Source organism: Balaenoptera borealis, assembly GCF_965194805.1.
Source record: "Balaenoptera borealis genome assembly, chromosome: 20".
NCBI classification, from domain to species: domain Eukaryota; kingdom Metazoa; phylum Chordata; class Mammalia; order Artiodactyla; family Balaenopteridae; genus Balaenoptera; species Balaenoptera borealis.
In genome coordinates this window covers 21387689-21405825 of record NC_138879.1, presented here as the reverse complement: position 1 = coordinate 21405825, position 18137 = coordinate 21387689, and the positions used below count along the sequence as shown (strand labels likewise).

The 18137-nt window shown below is 54.8% G+C and overlaps 1 protein-coding gene across 10 annotated transcripts; it reads left to right on the top strand.

The window, feature by feature from the left end:
* Nucleotides 1-273: 273 nt before the first annotated feature.
* Nucleotides 274-15296, top strand: ETV4 (ETS variant transcription factor 4; the record flags this gene model as incomplete). 10 transcript variants are annotated; one of them, XM_082371491.1, is made up of 13 exons in its annotated part: nucleotides 276-508; nucleotides 1047-1157; nucleotides 1334-1427; nucleotides 1649-1696; nucleotides 8653-8706; nucleotides 9881-10007; nucleotides 10556-10717; nucleotides 10957-11234; nucleotides 13061-13135; nucleotides 13296-13364; nucleotides 13525-13697; nucleotides 13968-14069; nucleotides 14403-15296. In XM_082371491.1, 12 exons carry the CDS (start codon nucleotides 1098-1100, stop codon nucleotides 14625-14627), a joined length of 1467 nt encoding a protein of 488 aa, XP_082227617.1. In that variant the 3' UTR covers nucleotides 14628-15296. The 10 variants fall into 10 exon arrangements, with proteins under 10 accessions (XP_082227616.1, XP_082227617.1, XP_082227615.1 ...); XM_082371489.1 differs by having other exon boundaries at nucleotides 1015-1157; nucleotides 10574-10717; XM_082371487.1 differs by having other exon boundaries at nucleotides 1015-1157.
* Between the last annotated feature and the right edge of the window lie 2841 nt (nucleotides 15297-18137).

The following is an 18137-nucleotide window of genomic DNA, read 5'->3' as shown; positions in this document are numbered from 1 at the left end:
GCTAGCCGAGCCTCAGGGCCACAGCCGAGTCCCGCAGAGAAGCCGTCGGGTCCTCGACTTCCCCCGTTTTCTCTCAGCTATTTATGAATGAACTCCGGCCGCGAGGAGTTTATTTTTTTATGAATGGGAGCCCAAGAGGTGAATGAAGCCGGGAGCCAGCCCATGCGTTCTGATTGGCCCCCGCGGCTGGGAAACTCCGCCCCTCCGGCTCGGCCGGGCGAGTCTCGGGATTGGCGGGCGAGCCCGGCCCTGGGGTTTCATTCACAAAAGTCAATGAAACAAAGGGAAAGGGGTGGGGGGAGAGAGAGCCGAGGCCGAGGCGAAGGAAATGCACCAATCAGCGGCTCCCCCGGGCTCACAACTGTCGGCGGCGCCCGGAAAACAAGCCGGTGCGCGGGGGACCCGGGGCCGGGGCCGCCTCGCTCCGGCCTAGCCCCGCGGCCCTCAGTGGGGTCCCGGGGTATGCTCGGGACCCCCCGCTGCTCCAGCACAGACGCCCGGGCCTCAGGTGAGGCTGCGGGAGGGAGAGGGAGGGAGAATGTCTGCGATTCCCAGCCTCGCCTCCAACACGCACCACACTCTCACCGCCGCCTCCGCAGATTCCAGGGCAGGGGGTGGGAGAGGCTGGAATTCAGGGTTGGAGGGGGCGCCAGAGTTGTGGGTGTGCGAATGGTGCGCTCCTCGCCTGCTCCTCCGCGCGCCAGCGCACACGCGCGCGCGAGCGAACACACAGACACACACACACACACACACACACATACACATACACACGTCTTATGTAACTGAGCCTGGGCAAAGCAGGGCTGCAGAAAGCAGCCGAAACGGCGAGCCCGGCTTCCAGGAGCAGGTGGGACCTCCTTTGGCGGGAGGGGAGTGGTGGCGGCGCTAAGCTCGGCAGGCGGAAACCTCCCCATCGCCTAAGTGAGTCGGAGAAGTTTTGCCGTCGGACCCAGAGCCTCGCGACTGCCCCTCCCGGTCACCCTTCCCCACCCCCACCTCGCTGCCTTCCCCCAGACGGTGTGCGAACGCAGCCCCCCCGCCCCCAGGTCTCTGCCCCCGCGCGGGGCCCGGGCCGTGCGGCCGGAGGGAGCGGCCGGATGGAGCGGAGGATGAAAGGCGGATACTTGGACCAGCAAGTGCCCTACACCTTCTGCAGCGTGAGCGCCGCGCCGGCCTCCACGCCCGCCCCCTCCCTGCACCCCGCCCCTACCCACCCAGCGGCCCCAACGGGGTTCAGGGCTGCCCGCCCCTGAGTCACCCCGAGACCCCAGCCCCGCCCCCCAGACCAGGCGGCCTCAGGGTGACTCGGGGGCATTCTTCCCCTTCTCCGCAGAAATCTCCCGGAAATGGGAGCTTGCGCGAAGCGCTGATGGTCCCGCAGGGGAAGCTCATGGACCCGGGCTCCCTGCCGCCCCCCGACTCCGAAGGTAAAGAGACAGAGAGACAAACCGCTACCTTCCCCACTTCACACACCCCGAGGGCTGACTCTGGAGCCCCCGCCCTTTTCCCAAAAAGACTCGCCCTCCAAGGGACTCTGGTCATTATCTGCCAGTACCCCCAAGGGGGAGGTCATCCGGCTCGCTAGGGCTCCTGCTCTCTCACCAGCACCTCCAGCTCACCTTCTCCAATTCCATTATTCACCCCTCAGATCTATTCCAGGATCTAAGTCACTTCCAGGAGACGTGGCTTGCTGAAGGTGAGTGGTTTTGTGACCTTTACTATTATTGGGGTGGGGAATGCTCTCTACCCCTACTATTCCAGCCTAGCCCGCTTCCTCTCTCCTCGGCCTCAAGGGCCTCTCCAAGGCCCCTTCCCCAAGTCCCCTGCCTCTCCACTCTTTCCAGCTCCCAGCGTGGATACTTATATTGATATTTATTTTCTCTGCCCTGAGCCAGGCTTGTGTAACTAGGCCTGCGGATGAATCAGACCATTGTGTGGGGTATTTGCCTATTTGAATGGAACTTGGCCCCAGGCCCGTTTTCCTGGTTGAAATTTTCATTTGCAAAGTTTGTTTGGCACCAGCCGCCAGGCCGAGGTGTAGGTTGGGGTGTTGCAGGAGTGGGGAGTTTAAGAAACTGGAGGAGGAGAAGGAGAGATTCATTTGTTAGTTGCCTTCTGGAATTGCCAAAACATTAATTGTTACACCCTTGGTTTCTCTTCTTCCCAGCCCGCAGCGCCAAATAATTTACTGTTTGAGCCAAAAGAACAGCAAAAGTTTAAATAATTCTTTTTTGCCGCACTTTGGCAAAGCAGCCCAGGGCTTCTCCCTCAAACAGCCTTGATTGTAATTCTAATGGCAACTGATCCTCCCGCCTCCTTCCCTCCTGACTACCTCCCTCCCCAGGCAAATTGCCCCTCCAGTTTGCTGGGGGTGGGGGTGGGGTGCGCTCTGGGCTGGCTGGGGTGGGGTCAATAGCGAGGCCTCCTCTGGGTGGCGAGGTGTGTTCTGGGGGGGGTCTCCTGGTTGGATTCCTTGGTGTGTTTGGGTGGGGCCTGAGGGTGTCGCCGGTGGGGCTGCAGGTAGGAGGCTTATGGTGTTTAGACAGTCTCTGAGAGGGAGGGGTTAACACCCCCATCTGAGGGTCCCTTCAGTGTAACACTGAAAACCAAGAAACTACAGCACTAGGAACCCCTTCTTGAGGGCTTTTCTCTTCTTTGGGATCTCCTCTTCCCTCCAACTGGGTATCTTTGACGATTTTTTTAAACTCAAACCCAGCTCCTCTAGAGCCATCTTTAAAACCTTGGGGTAGAAGAGAAAGACCCCTGACTAGGTGAGACTAGATCTGTCTTGACGACTGTGGTGTCCCCAAAATATGTACGCTAACAGACTGACTGTTTAGCATAGAGCAGGCACTCAAGACATTTTGTGGAATTCGAGGCTGAACGGCCTCGTGGGTGCTGGAGGGATCTGTGGGTTCTGGGGGAGATTGTGCGCATCTTGTCTTCCCCGATTCTGCAAGCCCTGTGTGCCCAGCTGCGAGTTACATGCAGAGCTATGCCCAGTCCTCCCATCCTCCGCTCGAGGTTCCGGAGCTGGGCTGGAGCTGAAGAACGCAGCGGTGTCGGTTTCCACCGTCTCTCAAAGACTTCCTTTCCCAAAGCCTGATTTCTGTCTGGCTTGCCAGGCTCCTCGTCTGTCAGCTGAGGGTCCCTAGGCTCCCCAGGTGGGCAGCTCCCAGGGCTGTGACCTAGGGGTAGGCTCAGAGGGTGGCATTTTGGAAGCAGCTGGGTTTGGAATGGGAAGGGGAGGAAAACGTTCTCATCTGCTCTCAACCTTGGAAGCCCCACCCCTTGGCGGTGGGGGTCTAGAAATTGTACTTGTGTCTATCTGCATGTGTCAGTGTGACAGCCAGTGTGTGTGCTTCCTGCTGCTGCCCTGGAAGTCCCTGTACATTTAAATCCAGTGGGTGGGGAGGTGGGGGTGGGGATCGCAAGACGGAGGTGGGGGGGGCCGCTGGGATCTCCTTGGTTCCCTCTCCTTCCTTCTGAGGGAGCAGCTCAGGTTCCCAGCTGGCGATGGATGGCCAGGCGTGAGGGGGGGATGCTGAGGCCGATCGCTCCTTCTCACTCTCTCTGCGGAGACAGATGCAGCTGCCAGGGCCCTGTCCCCCTGCACCATCCCAGCACCACCCCAGCCTCCTCTCCTGCCTCTTCCCACCAGGTCAGTGACCCCTGCAGCCCAGAGGGAGTTTTGGGGTGGCAGGGAGGGACTAGCTCCTTTGGAAACTTGCCAATGGTGGGGCGCGTGGGACTGGAGGCCAGAGCCCAACTTCCCTCAGCTTGATTTCCCCCTAAAGCCCCAATGTGGAGAGACGCAGTGGGTCCTTGAAGTGTGGAAGAAGCTGTGAAGAATTCGGGGGAACACCAGGCTGGATTCTGGCGGAGGCGGTTCTGGGTGCGGCGTCTGGTGTCCATGCAACATTGAGGGGGAGGGTGAGTGGGGCTCTGTAGAGGCAGCTCAGACATCTTTGGGTTGGAGGTTTTCTAGATGGAGAGGGTGGGGGTGAAGTGAGGCTAAGAAGGTGTGTCTGTTTTCGGGGTGCCTGGGATCTGCTGAGCTGCTGGAGAAAGAATCAGGCTACTGCAGGGAAACCCAGGCTCAGACAGGCTGAGCCCAAGCTGTGTCTGGCTATGGTTAAAGATGTGCCGCTTCTGGACGAGCGTTCCTTTCCGGGCTTGTCGGGAGCCCTCAGGAACCCTCAGAGACAATGACGTTGGTCTCTTTGGTGGTAAGGAACATTGACTCTGGGTCATGTATGTCCTTTGTATGAGGCGGGGGTCCATAACGGGGTCGGTGGATTCCCAAAAGCTCGGTGGATAGGTTGCAGGGGTCCTTGTGCCCTCTGATATGTGTATAAAATTATTGGGGGTACACCATACACAAAGGAATGTGAATTTTTCTAGGAAGAGAATGATCCATAGCTTTTATGAGATTCTCAAAGGGGTGGGTCTGTGCTCGCCTTGTCATAAGAATCATTGCTCCCAAATCTTCCTCCAAGGTCTTCAGCCCCCTTGCCCCTTGGTTTTCCCTCATCGTATTTTTAAGTCCAAAAAGAGAACCTGTGTGGGAAGGGTATGCATGGAGGATGTGTTTCATCCGTGTGCTGCCGTGAAGTAAAAGGCATCAGGGTGTGTGTGAATCTGCGTGTGTGCACGCTGGTGCTTCAGCCTGTCTGTGGGGCGATATGGGGTTAATCCCCTCCCCCAGTCTTTCCTAGCTACAATGCCTCCTTCTACATCTTTCTGTCTCCTCCCCTTCCAGAAGGCTCTTGGGGACAAATGTCCCCTCCGTAGATAGAGAACTGGTTCCTTCCAGCACACTGCCAGGGTGGGGGCGGGGTAAGGGTGAGAGATGAGGCCAGTGGTGACACAATGGAGCAGAAGCTCCGGGGAATGGCCCCCCTTCCCCCTGGGGCTCCTTGAGAGACCCCCTTCACCCTGTGATTGCACCCTAGGAGGGAGAGAAGGTGATGGGGCATATATCGTATAGGCAGGTGGTTTGCCTGGGGTGGGCTTAGCTACTTGGTGATTTTCACCTCCCAGTTCTCCTGGAGCCCAGCTTGGGAGGCCCCTAAGCCCCTTCTCTTCTACTGACCCCCCCCATTGGAGGGATGTTCCCTAAAATTCTCTCTTTCTGGGCATCATGCTGGCTTGGCACGTTTTCCGTCCCCTCCTTAATCATGTGCCATGTCCCCAGGCAGATAAACTCCACCTTAGTGCCAGGATGGAGTTGGGGGCAGACCCTGGCACACTGGCTTGGCAGCCAAAGCTCAGCCAGGTCAACAAATACAGAGTGGCTGACACTCAAGACCAAACACGGTAATTAGAAATTCTCCTGCTCTCCAGGAATGAGAGGCTCCATGTTACTGTTCCTATTCCCATCCTTGACAGTCTCTGTGCGACTGAAGCCCTGTCCCGCCCCTTTGGGAGAAGCCGGTGTTCTGGGGAGGGGCCAGGCAGGGACTGGGGTTCCCACCACAGCCCCTTCTTGCCTTGGCTGATTTCTCATGGCCCTGGGATGAAGATGGCGCCACCTCTTTTGAGATGTGGTCAGTGTGCTGCAGGCGGGGGGTGGGGGGGAGCCTCCTCTGGGACTGCTGGGGGTTCTGGTCAAACCTTCAGGCCTGAGGCAAGAGGAAAGACAAGATGACCCCAGGGCTCTCTAGCGTCACGTGACCTGGTCTGTGCCGCCAGCAGGAGACGCCCCCAGCCCATTACCTCAGTGGAAACTGGCAGTTAATGTAGCCCCAGAGGCAGACCTGTGTGTGTCAGCCTCCCCCGTGTTCTGCACCTCCCCCACCCTTGGAACCCTCCTTGCCCAGGTAGCAGGAAGGGAAATATTGTCCATCTTGCCCTTATCACCCTCATCCTGCCACCCTGGGGGTCTTGTCTGTGGGTGGGCCAGAGGGCACAGCAGGGATGGGCTTGGGCCTTGCACCCCTGGGTAGCTGAGCAGGTTTTGCACCCTTCCCTTTATCCAGTTTTCCAAACCTGCCTATTCTTAAGAGCTACCAGGGGCGTGTGTTAAAATACAGATGCCTGGCCCCCACCCCGGGCCTATGGAATGTGGATCCCCGGAGGAGGGGAAGGGGAATCTGTTGTTAACAATGCCCCGGGATTCTCGATTGGGCCCAGTTTGGGAATGGTTGCCTTTGTGCCCTAGTTGCGCTCCTGAAAAGATGTGTTGTGTGGTTTTTTGGTTTATTTGTTTTTGCCACGGGAATTCATGCCCTAGTGATCTATTTGATCACTTTAGGATTGTTCTATGCTTACTTTTCTTTCATAAGTTCTTTAGCTGCTAGTGGTTCCTGATTCTTAAACCCCTCAGCCATTGGGTTCCCTCTGTCAGGAAGTCACCTACCTACAAACGTATATTTTATTTTATTTTATATATTTTTTTATTGAAGTATAGTTGATTTACAATATTGTGTTAGTTTCAGGTGTGCAGCAAAGTGATTTGGTTATACATGTATGTATGTGTATACCTATATTCTTTTTTTATTCCTTTCCATTATAGTTTATTACAAGATATTGAATATAGTTCCCTGTGCTATACCGTAAATCCTTGTTTATTTTATATATGGTAGTGTACATCTGTTAATCCCATGCTCTCAATTTATCCCTCCCCCCCCCCCACATAAATGTGTACTTTAAAGCACTTGATACCTCTGATGTTTAAAGTAAGTTGGTGAAGAATCCACTTGCCAAGCAATTGATCACAGCCTAAAGCATCCCTTGTGAGATGTGCTTTTCAGGGGACCTGCCTCTAATGTTACCTGGTGGTGGAGAGGGGGAGCCCTAAAGGGGAGGGAAGGGCTGATTGGTTAGGATCTCTTTAGTTCTTGCTCCCAGGCCCATGTTGCTGGCTCTCACCGGCCTGAGGACAAGGAGTCATTGTAGTTTATTCGTATAGTTGACAAATAATGCATTGAGTGTCTCTTCTGAACGAGACCTTGTTTGAGGGGTGCTGGGGACTCAGACAAATAAGACAGACAAAGCCCCTGCCCTCAGCAAGGTTAACTTTCTGGTAGAGGAAATGGACAATAAATTACACATAAATTACACGTGCGTAAATTAATAAGTTCAGGTAGCCATATGTGCTAGGGAAAAAATAAAACAGGGACGCAATCGAGAGCCAGGAGGGACCACTTTGGTTTGGGTGGTCAGAGAAGGCCTCTGAGATAGCAAAGTGAGCTAACACTTCAAAGGCCAGAAAAAAACAGGCCAAGATGTGGGGAAGAGGGTTCAAGCTGGTCAAGTCTGAGGACCCAAAAGGAGACCAGAGCTCTGGAGAGTAGCAGGCAAGGAGAGGCAGGTGAGAGAGGTAAGCAAGGGCCAGAAACTTGGGCGCCACAGAGGCCAAGGGCAAGAGTTTGGGGTTCATACTTTAAGCAAGGGAGAGAAGTGATCGGATTTCTGTTGTAAAAAGATCCCTCTGACAGTTTTGGGGAGAGTAGATGTTGGGAGTTCTGATAACATGTCGTGGCTGAAATCCAAGGAAGAAATGATGGAGCCTTGGCCCAGGAGGGTAGCCATAGAGACTGGAGCGTGTCCTGTATAGACTAGAACGAGTGGCGGTGATCTCCAGCCATCTCCTCATATCCCTCACCCTTACCAGCCATTCTCAACTCTCCAGTCATTTTATCCATGAGTTTTCCTATTGTCCAATCTGAGAGCAGTCTCCAGGGAACAAAAGACCCCTCTCCATGGGTTCCATTGCTTCATCTTCAAGCCACTCTCTTCCCAGACTGATAGGAAGTCCCTCTCGGTGTCTACCCTTCCCCTTCCTGCTGTGATCTATTTATTCTTGAGAGAGGGGCAAAAAGTGGGCAAAGACTCTGGGGTCAGGAGAGGTGCTCAGCTGTATCGCACCTGAAGGGGTTAGTGAGGCCAGGATAAGAAGTAGAAATCAAAGCCCGGATATCCAGTCTGGAGGCCATGGATGAGCTCTTGTTCTATTTTAGTTTTCCTGCCTAATCCCCAAACCCAACTCGACCCACGCTGGCACCCTGGGATTGCTCCTCAGAGCTCCAAGGTTGGCAAGCCCTTCTCTCTCTCCTACTTGCACATCAAAGGGATAAGGCACCATGACCTGCCAGTGTCCCCAGCCTCCTCTCCCATTGTCATCCTCTTATCACCTCTCTTGAACCATTCTCTTTCTTCCATTCCATCTCCTTTCCCAGGCTCTAGATTTCTACCTTTCACCCGGGAGGTTCTATAAAAGGCAGATTCCTGGGTCCAGCCCAGATTCAGAATCTTCCCATGTGATTCTAAGTCCACAGAATCTCACTCTTTATAGTACCTGCCCACCCCAGATGTGACTCTGCTGGGAGCTTTGAGGGAGCTTTGTAAACTCAGAGGGGCAGGGCTGTCTTCACTCATAAAAGTGGAGGGAAAAAAGACAAAGCACCTAGGACAAAACTCTGGAATCTGCTCAGACGGGTTCTGAGAACTTGCAGCCTTCCCTCCAGGGTGTTAATGGAGCCCAGAGATGGAGGTCGCTAGGACCTGGGGTGGAGTTGCCTTCAGTCCTAGGAAAGCTGTTTCCCCGCTTCGGGCTGGTGCTAATCTGCAGGGCTGCAATAATGGTGTCTGCCAGGGGCTGCCATCCAGGGCCCCCACCCCAGCCTCACCTCTGGCCTCTCTCTGCAGCTCAGGTACCAGACAGTGATGAGCAGTTTGTTCCTGATTTCCATTCAGAAAACTGTGAGTAGGGGGCCCTGGGTAGAGGGAATGGGGAGTAGGGGAGGGCAGGAAATGAGTCATAGGGAGAGAGAATCACAAAAGATCAACTTGTTCTGTCCTCTAGAAGAGGGTGAAGGGCAGGGCTCCCCATTCTTGGGTTTGGACTCAAAGACCAAGCAATAACTGGGAGATGAAGACCTTCCTTCAAATCGGGGCTTGCCCATCCTAGCTGTGTGACCTTGGAGCAGACACTTCATCTCTGTGATCCTCCATTTCCTTATTTCTGAAACGAGGGGCTTGGACCAGTGCAGCAGGGTCCAGTTCTACCATTCTAAGTTACTTTCATGCAACTGGGGGCGATTTTGCCCCCCAGGAGACACGTGGCAATGTCAGTTGACATTTGGGGTTGTCACAACTGAGGGTGGGGTGCTATTGGCATCTAGTGGGTAGAGGCCAGGGATGCCGCTAACATCCTACAATGCTCAGGATAGCCCCCATGACAAGGAATTATCTGGCCCAAATGTCACTAGTGCTACTGTTGAGAAACCCTGCTTTAATGTCAGATACTTTGCTCTCAACTATCTTCAATGAAATGAAACAGGGCACAAATGATCGACAACAGAACAGTCAATTGCAGGTTTTGACTCTCACATTCACTGCCTTGGAACCAACTCTGCCGCTCAGCCTGGTGGCTGGAGTTGGCGAACCCAGCAGGGGCCACAGGAAAGGCCAATGTTCTTCTCAGATAATTAGGAGCATGTGTATGATGCTAGTCAGCTGACAGGCAAGTGGGCTAATATCCAACCTTAACCAGAAAAAGAAAGATTCTTCATAGCCCCAAATAAGAAAACATTTTTCTCCCTTGGAATTTTCCCGGGCAGTCAGGAAAACCACAGGCCTTTGGTTGGAGGGGCTCACTCCTAGAAAGGTGTTTGGGGGGTGGGGGGATTGCATTAAATGTTGAACTTCAGACAGTTTCTTTGGTTCATATTGGACATTAGCCTGAGGTATAAAACTACACATAATGTAAATAGCCAAACTGTTCTTAGAAGTGTCTGACGACGGAGATCCAGAGAAGGGGGGTGAGGCTGTCCTGGTACCCAGCTGATCCTTAAAGAGCAGAAAGTGTCCGCAGCTCTTCCTGCCTCTCCTGTGACACTCTTTGGCCTTGCTCTGCCTCTCCCGACCCCCACAGTAGCTTTCCACAGCCCCACGACCAGGATCAAGAAGGAACCCCAGAGTCCCCGCACAGAGCGGGCCCTGCCCTGCAGCAGGAAGCCGTCCCTCTCCTACCACCATGGCGAGCAGTGCCTTTATTCCAGGTGAGCCCCAGCCCCGCCCTGGGGAAGGGTTGGATGGAGGGTGGGGGTGGGCACCTGTGATCAATGGCAGCAGTTGAGACGCAGGTTAGACGACAGAAAGGATTTCCGAGCTCCGGTAATGGAGTAATATAGCTCAGGATTTCCTAGCTCCTGTAATGGAGTAATATAGCTCAGGATTTCCTAGCTCCTGTAATGGAGTAATATAGCTCAGGATTTCCTGAGTAGTTAGGATGAAAAATGCAGCAGGGGGTTCAAGGGATGTGTGTTAAGATTGGGGCAGAGTGTTTCCACTGGAGAAGCTGCTGTCTGACCCAGCCCAGCTGCTCTGGGCTGGGGAGAGGTGTTCTAAAGATTACACCCAGCTTCAGGATTAAGAAAGGAGAAAGAAAAGTTCATTTGGGGCTGAGTCTGGCTCATGCTGTTCCTTTCCCGGCACCCTCTACTCTTCTCCCATAATCCCTGTGACCTGACTTCCCAGGGAGTGAAGCGTTCAAAGATGCTCGCCCAGCTTCTCTGCCCCCTCACCCCTGTCTCCCCCTCACCTCCAGTGCCTATGACCCCCCTAGACAAATCGTCATCAAGTCCCCCGCCCCTGGTGCCCCCGGACAGTCGCCCCTGCAACCCTTTCCCCGGGCAGAACAACGGAGTTTCCTGAGATCCTCTGGCACCTCCCAGCCCCACCCTGGCCATGGGTACCTCGGGGAGCATAGGTAAGGTGACAAGGAGAACCAGGTCTCACCAGTTTTTTTCTCAATCCCTGAGTGTTCTTCGCTGCCCTTAAGAGACCTGGCATGGGGGGAGGTAGGGAGGAAGGGATATTGACATCCCCCCCTCCCATCCCCCCCGCCCCCCCCACTGGAGCCCACTCTGTAAGCTCTGGGAGCGGCAGGCACAAGGAGGGCTTCGTTTAATATTCTCTTCTCTTCCTTCTCCATCCAACCACATCCAGCTCTGTCTTCCAGCAGCCCCTGGATATCTGCCACTCCTTCACACCCTCTCAGGGAGGGGGCCGGGAACCTCTCCCAGCCCCCTACCAACACCAGCTGTCGGAACCCTGCCCACCCTACCCCCAGCAGAGCTTCAAGCAGGAATACCTTGATCCCCTGTATGAACAGGCCGGCCAGCCCGGCCAGCCGGCAGTGGGCCAGGGTGGAGTCAATGGGCACAGGTACCCAGGGGCGGGGGTAGTGATCAAACAGGAGCAGATGGACTTCTCCTACGACTCAGGTAAGAGATGCTCCCGGGAAGGGGATGGAGGGGTTTTGGTGGGATTGCTGGGTCGGGTGGCATGTGATCAGTTCCGTTAAACCCAGAATGTCTCCCCACAAGTTTTTTTTACCTTCCCGTCCATTTACCAGTTCATACATTCAACCCACCCACCTACCACTTCTTTTCATAGATTCAAAAGAACTGTCACTTTTCAATCAGCAAACTTATATTCAGATAAGAGATAAGTGAGATGTGCAGGTCCTTGCCCTCAGGTAGCTTGTGACTTGATAGGAAAGTTAAGGCATTTCTTCCTATTTCTATTTAGCAGGTGCTTGGGGGTTTAATTACCTACTGAGATTTAAGTACTGTGCCAGGAGCGTGAGTGTGTGCAGTTGGAGGACACAAAGATGAATAGGACGTGTCATTGGTCCCTGTCCCCACAGAAGCTTAAAAATACAAAGAGATTTGAATGAGGAGAAACATGAACTTGAAACTAGCCAGGTTCACAGTTCCCAGCTGGAAGGCAGGGTTCGCATGTGGTTTCCACATCCTGTTCCGAGCCTCCAGGTTGGAAGGACCCGCCATCCTGGCCAGACCGGAAGTAGGGACTGCTTTAAATTCTAGTTCCACCTGGCTGTTGACAGGAGTGAGACGCACTCAGCTGCTGTGTTCATAAACAGCTTCAGCTCAAAACCCCAAGCGCCCAGGAAAGGCCCAGAAAACCTTGTCTCCTGTTACATTGCTACCAGCTCCAAATTTGAGTTTATCTGCAAACTTGCATTAGAAAAAATAAATTCAGACATTAGGGTAGGCTCAGAGCTGGCCAGAGCTTTTGAATTTCCCTTTTCCTGGTGCCCCGTCTTTTAGGGGCAGGGGGATGAGCCCCAAATCCTTCAGGCTGCCCCAGCAAGAACCAGAAGGGAACACCTCTCCTCAAGCCCGGGCCCTAAGGCTGAGCCGTGCCAGGCAGTGAGATGGAGGAAGGAGGAGGGAGAAGCTCTTGCCGCTGACCTTCAAAGGATGTAGACCGGAGGAGATCGTGTTACATGCCCTTGAACTCCTGCCCCTCCCCCCTTCAGCTTCCTCTGAATGGAGTCAGGAATTCCATTCACAAAATGGAGGCATGAATGAGCCCACCCTCCCGCCTCCTCCCGGAGGTGTCGGGTTTCACCATCTCATTCATAGGTGGGAGTGGTGGGGGTAGGGCAGGAAGGGGCTGGCACTTGAAGGGCTGGCTTTGCACCAGGGCCTCCTCCAGGTGGGGTGGGGAGGTGTCAATTCCGTGGAATGGAATGAAATAGAGTGGACTGTGCTGTCAGACCTGAAAACACACAGCCCCGTGTGCCCACTGCCTCTTCCACAAATAGATGCATGCGTGTTCTCTCTCTCCCCCCGCCCCACCCCCACTCCTTTCCTCCCTCCCTCCCTCCCTCCCTCCCTCACACCCGCACTGGGCTGGAACCTGCCCTGCTGACCGGACGTCAGCCCATTCCAAGGGAATCTTAGGCTGGGACACTGAACCCTTTCCCCGGAGGTTCATCTCTACCCTCCTCCTCCCCCTAAACTCACAGGAAACAGCTGCTCCCTGGAATCCTGGGCCTTGTGGAGCAGCTTTGCCCAGCCCCAGCTGCTGCCATCCAGGCCCTCTGGCCCCGCCCTCAAGTTGAGGGCTTCCGGCTTCTCACTCCCTCTGGGGGAACTTCCCCTAGGATTTGGTGGTAGGCAGGCCTCTGGGAAAAGAACCGGAAAGCAGGCTGGCAGAAGAAGTTCTTGACTGTGTGCAGGACTGCCGCCCCTACCCCAGCCGCCTATAACGTCGCCCTTTTTTCTTTCTTCCCCCCCAGATGTCCCTGGGTATGCTTCAATGTACCTTCACGCAGAGGGTTTCTCCGGGCCCTCTCCAGGTGACGGGACCATGGGTAAGGCAGCCTCCTCCCTCCCCTGCCAAGCCCTCCAAGTTTGGAGGAGGGAGTCGTGCCTTGGGGGAGGGGCTCCTGGCCAGGAGTCCCTCTGGACTCTCTGGGGTCTCGTATCAGTGAACCCCCAGATCTGAGTGATCCCTGCAACTTCCTCCTCAAGGCTATGGCTATGAGAAACCTCTGCGACCATTCCCAGATGATGTCTGCGTCGTCCCTGAGAAATTTGAAGGTCAGAGAAGTGACTATTCATGCCCTCTGACTGTGTCCCCCAGGCATCACATCGCAGTTCATGAGAAAGGGCCTGGAGAGACCCCTGGGGAGAGGGGACCAGGTTGCTTGGGGGACCAGAAGGCACAAGCCCTCCACCTCCTGTTTCCCGTGTTCCCCAGGAGACATCAAGCAGGAAGGGGTGGGAGCCTTCAGAGAGGGACCGCCCTACCAGCGCCGGGGTGCCTTGCAGCTGTGGCAGTTTCTGGTGGCCCTGCTGGATGACCCAACAAATGCCCACTTCATTGCCTGGACCGGCCGGGGGATGGAGTTCAAACTAATTGAGCCTGAGGAGGTGGGCCTCTCCGATGTCCCCACCTCTCCTCCCAAAGACTTTGGGGCCTGGAGATGAGAGGACCTGGGAACTGGTGGCACGTGCCTTCACCAGCACCGTTGCTTTATTTAACCTGAATTCCTGCCAAACCAGGGTCTGTGGGCTGGTGCTTAGCTGCAGGGCCAGCTGAGCATTTGCACCAAGAATCTCAAGTACCCTTTCTGACCTGCGCCCCATATTTCCTCCGCTGAGCTGCCTTTGCCATCCCTAAACTCTGTCTCCTGTCCCCAGGTCGCCAGGCTCTGGGGCATCCAGAAGAACCGGCCAGCCATGAATTACGACAAACTGAGCCGCTCACTCCGATACTACTACGAGAAAGGCATCATGCAGAAGGTCAGGGGTTAAGGGTCCAAGGACAAGGGGGTGGGGGGCAGTGGATGTGGGAAGGTGATGGGGGCAGGAGAGCATTCTCCGCAAGTTTGAAGGAGCAGACAACGAACCAGTCAGAGAAGTCGAACTGTGGACAATCCCAAGATTTCCCTCTCCCAAACAGTGATACATATAAATAGTAACGGAAAAGACTAAAGCATGGAGAGGTTGAGATTAGAGAACAAGAGCTTCTTAGAAGAACCAGCTGGAGGAGAAATGTGCCCTGGGCATCTGCCTGGGCCTGGAGGAGGGCTGCTCTCCCCACCCCCACACTGACCCAGCCCTCTCTTCCCACAGGTGGCTGGCGAGCGTTACGTGTATAAGTTTGTGTGTGAGCCCGAGGCCCTCTTCTCTCTGGCCTTCCCGGACAATCAGCGTCCAACTCTCAAGGCTGAGTTTGACCGGCCCGTCAGTGAGGAGGACACAGTCCCTTTGTCCCACTTGGACGAGAGCCCCGCCTACCTCCCAGAGCTGGCTGGCCCCGCCCAGCCCTTTGGCCCCAAGGGTGGCTACTCTTACTAGCCCCTAGCAGCCGCTCCCCTGCTGCGGGGGTGCTGCCCTGTGTACATAGAGATGAGTTTGGTGTCAGGGAAACTCCCACTCTGAAACCCACAGATGTCTTTGGAGCAGATCCCCTCTGCCCGTCAGTCACTCCAGCCCAACTCTGAGCTGCTCCCCAGAGTTGATGGGAAGGGAGAGTGGAGACACTGCGAGTGTGAAGGTGGCGTCTCGGAAACTCCTCCGGGGGCTCCACCTCTGGCCTCTTCCTAGGTCCTGCTTAGAGGCCAAGCCCCACTCCCTCTCCCCCATCACAGAGGACAAGAGTTTGTTCTGTTCTGGGGACAGAGAAGGAGCTTCCCCACTTCATCCTGGTGGAGAGGGAGACATTGAGCTCCCCTGATCTCCCGTGCCGGGGAGACAGCAGCCTGGATCCTGCACTCCGCTCCAAGCTGTGGCCTTCGAGGGTCCTACTTGGCACTTCTTGGTGCTCTTTGTTCCTAGAGTCAGGGGGAGGCTGGAGTGAGGAACCTGGGATGGGGGAGGGCTTGCCAGGTGGAGGAGGGACGGCTGGGCTCTGCTCCCAGGGCTCTCTGCCTCTCCGCTGCCTTTTCCTAGGCCCAGGCCTGGGATTTCACCTCCATCTCCACTACATCTGCCAGACCCTAATAAAGGCCCCTGCGTCTCCTGTGAGCTCTCCTTTGTCCTCTTTGCTGCCATGGGAGAAGGACCTGGGGTTGGAAAGAGCTCTGGCCTTAGGGGCACACGACCAGAGTTTGGGGCCTGGCCCTGACACTTAACTTCCCTTATGGGTTTAGGAAAAAACAATTGACCTCCTTTTCCTCTGGAAAATGGGCTCAGTGATACCTGCTCTTTCCCCCTCCCAGGATTATCGTGTGAAGATTGTCCGAAATAATGGACAAAGGGTACTTTGTAATCTGGCCTAGTGCCCATTGGCCACCTGCAGCCATCTCCCTGTCCAGGTTGAGGGAAGCGGGAGCCTAGTAGAGCTTTAAGGGCCTCCTGGGGCTTCTTCAGGCAGAGTTTGGCCTGTGGTTTCTGTGATCACAGTTGCTCCCATGACCACGCTACCCATGTGTACCCCAACTGTGTGTCCCCTCCTGCCGTGGCTCCAGGTTGCTGTTTTTGCTGAAGGTGAGGACAAGAGTTTGTATGGAAAGGATCTGGAGAGCAGGGAGAGAAGAAAGGCACCCAGGGTGCGGGAGGGTGAGGGAGGCTGGAGCAGCCCCGAGCCCTGGGTCCTGGCTAGTGGAGGAAGAACAGGCCAGACCTTCACAGGAAAAGGCAAGGGGAAACAGCATGGATTCTCCTGGGGGAAACCAGAACACTGGGCCGAGTTTTCGGGGTTCGGGGGAAGGCCAGGCTGAAAAAGTGACACCTAGAGAGGAAGTGTAACAGTAGATATGACAACGGGGTGGCTGTGCCTAAGGGAAGAGCAGGATGGGCAGTTCTAGACCCAGCCGCTGTGTAAGCAGCGTCCTAGGAGCCAGGCTCAGGTGAAAACGGGTGCTCTCCATCCAGGTACATCAGAACTGCGGGGAACCGCAGCTGCGCTGAGGCAGGGCCGGCCCAACCCCGTTAACGCTTCACCCTCAGCCCCTGCCCAGTACTTACGCCAAGATGGCAGAAAGGGATACCACTCAAACCCTACCCACAAATAAAAAGCAATGTTATTTTCTTCCCCAGAAACAGAAAACATAATGTGCTGACTTTCATAATTTAGAGCAAGAGACAGAAAATTTTAAGAAAAAAGTTTTTTAAAATATATGATTTAATTGTACATGAAAGCCAGGCTATCATGGTGGGAAGAGATGTAAAGTCAAGTGGAAACCCTGAGGTCCCCAGTAGGTGCACATGAGGAGAGACAGGGATTTAGGTGAGAAGCAGTGTCCTGGAAAGGTCTCCACAGGCTGAGACACGTGACCTCTGCCCTCTGAAATGCGCGGTAACGAGACACTCCTCACAACTCTTGCTCAAATCCTTACACTTGGAGGGCACTGCTCCGAGAGGAGACAGCTACCAGACGGCAACCACGACCACTGGAGAGAATTCTCTGGCTGAAGGAGAGACAGCCAAAACCAAATCGTGCTCCAGAATGGATGAAGGCGAACCCTGGACCAAGGCACATGACCCAGCAGGAGAGCTGACATGTGGCCCGTGGGGATGGTCCCCCGACACACAGACAAGTACAAGACTCAGCACATGTGCAGGGGCAGGAAACTCCTGAGCTAGGCTCCCACAGGGGTGGGGTAAACAGCATACTTTTAACAACCGAGAAGGTTCCAGCTCCCTGCGTGAGACCCACATCCTCTCCTGGGCTGTCACTCAATCTCGGGAAATATTGGTTCAAGGAAAAGAAACAGGGGCCCCACTGTGTAGGAGCAGCAGGCGAGTCCTCCTTCCCAATCTGGTCGGGAGCCCCCTTCTCCCTCTGGGCAGGCTCAGCAATACTGCCTACATGCTGTTTCCTGATAGACAGTCAGAAGGTCAGACCCCAGCCATGTTGTCACAGCAGAGACATGACCCCAGCTCTTCGGGGAGATGTTCAAGGAACACCCACGGAGCTGGGGTCCTTTTTGCTCACCTAACCCAGAAAGATGACTAGCCTGCTGTCTCTCACCCTTGGCCTGTTAAACATCCCCTTTTCAACTTCAGCTTAAAACCCAAACCTCCTTCCTTGGGGGCGATGACTTCAGAGGTGCGAACGCCATCAGTACTGGTCACCCAGCTGGGACAGGCGGGCTGCCAAGCCCAGAGTTTCTGTTCCTAAACTGGAGAGACCTGGGCTGGAATTAAGACTGGGGAGCTGGGTACCCAGCCCCTGCTTCCACTTCACTTTCCTCGGTCCGTCCCTGCACTATCTCTCCCCATAAGACCTTAAAGGTTAGCACGTAAAGATCCCCTGCCCTTAACTGCTGGCCTGGGCTTCCTGAGGGGCACACTCACAATCATCGTAGGAGCTCACTCAGCTCAATAAAGGGGCAGGGACCTACAGTCAGCAGATTCTGCTGGGTTGTTTCTGAACTGTGTCTTTAGGGTGGTTGGTTTGTTGCTCAATGACAGCCCACATTCCTTTATATCCTAATACGTCATATGGTCTCTTTTAGTGTCCAGCGTACCATTGTATAGTAGTTCTAGTATTTACATCATTACTTACTGGTGTGAGGAGGTAGGAAGCAGTGCGGGCCATAACATAGGATGTCCCCAACCCCCCGGGGGCTTCTCTACAAGATCAACTTTCCAGAAGTTCCACAGCCTGGCCCAGCAGCATCTGCCTGATGTTCTTCCAAGTCCAAGCCCAGAGGCTTCTCAGGAAATGTGAGAGGGGCACTTGGAGGTGGCCATTCCCCAGCCAAATACTAGAAGAAAACCACCAAGCACGAGGCCAGGAGCACAGATCCTGGGCAGCACAAACAGGCTCTGAGAGGTGTTCTGTTGATTTTCAGTTTGGGGGTGGAGGAACGGAGGCTTTGACCAAAAAACCCTTTGTCAAAGACCTCAGGAGGATAAAAA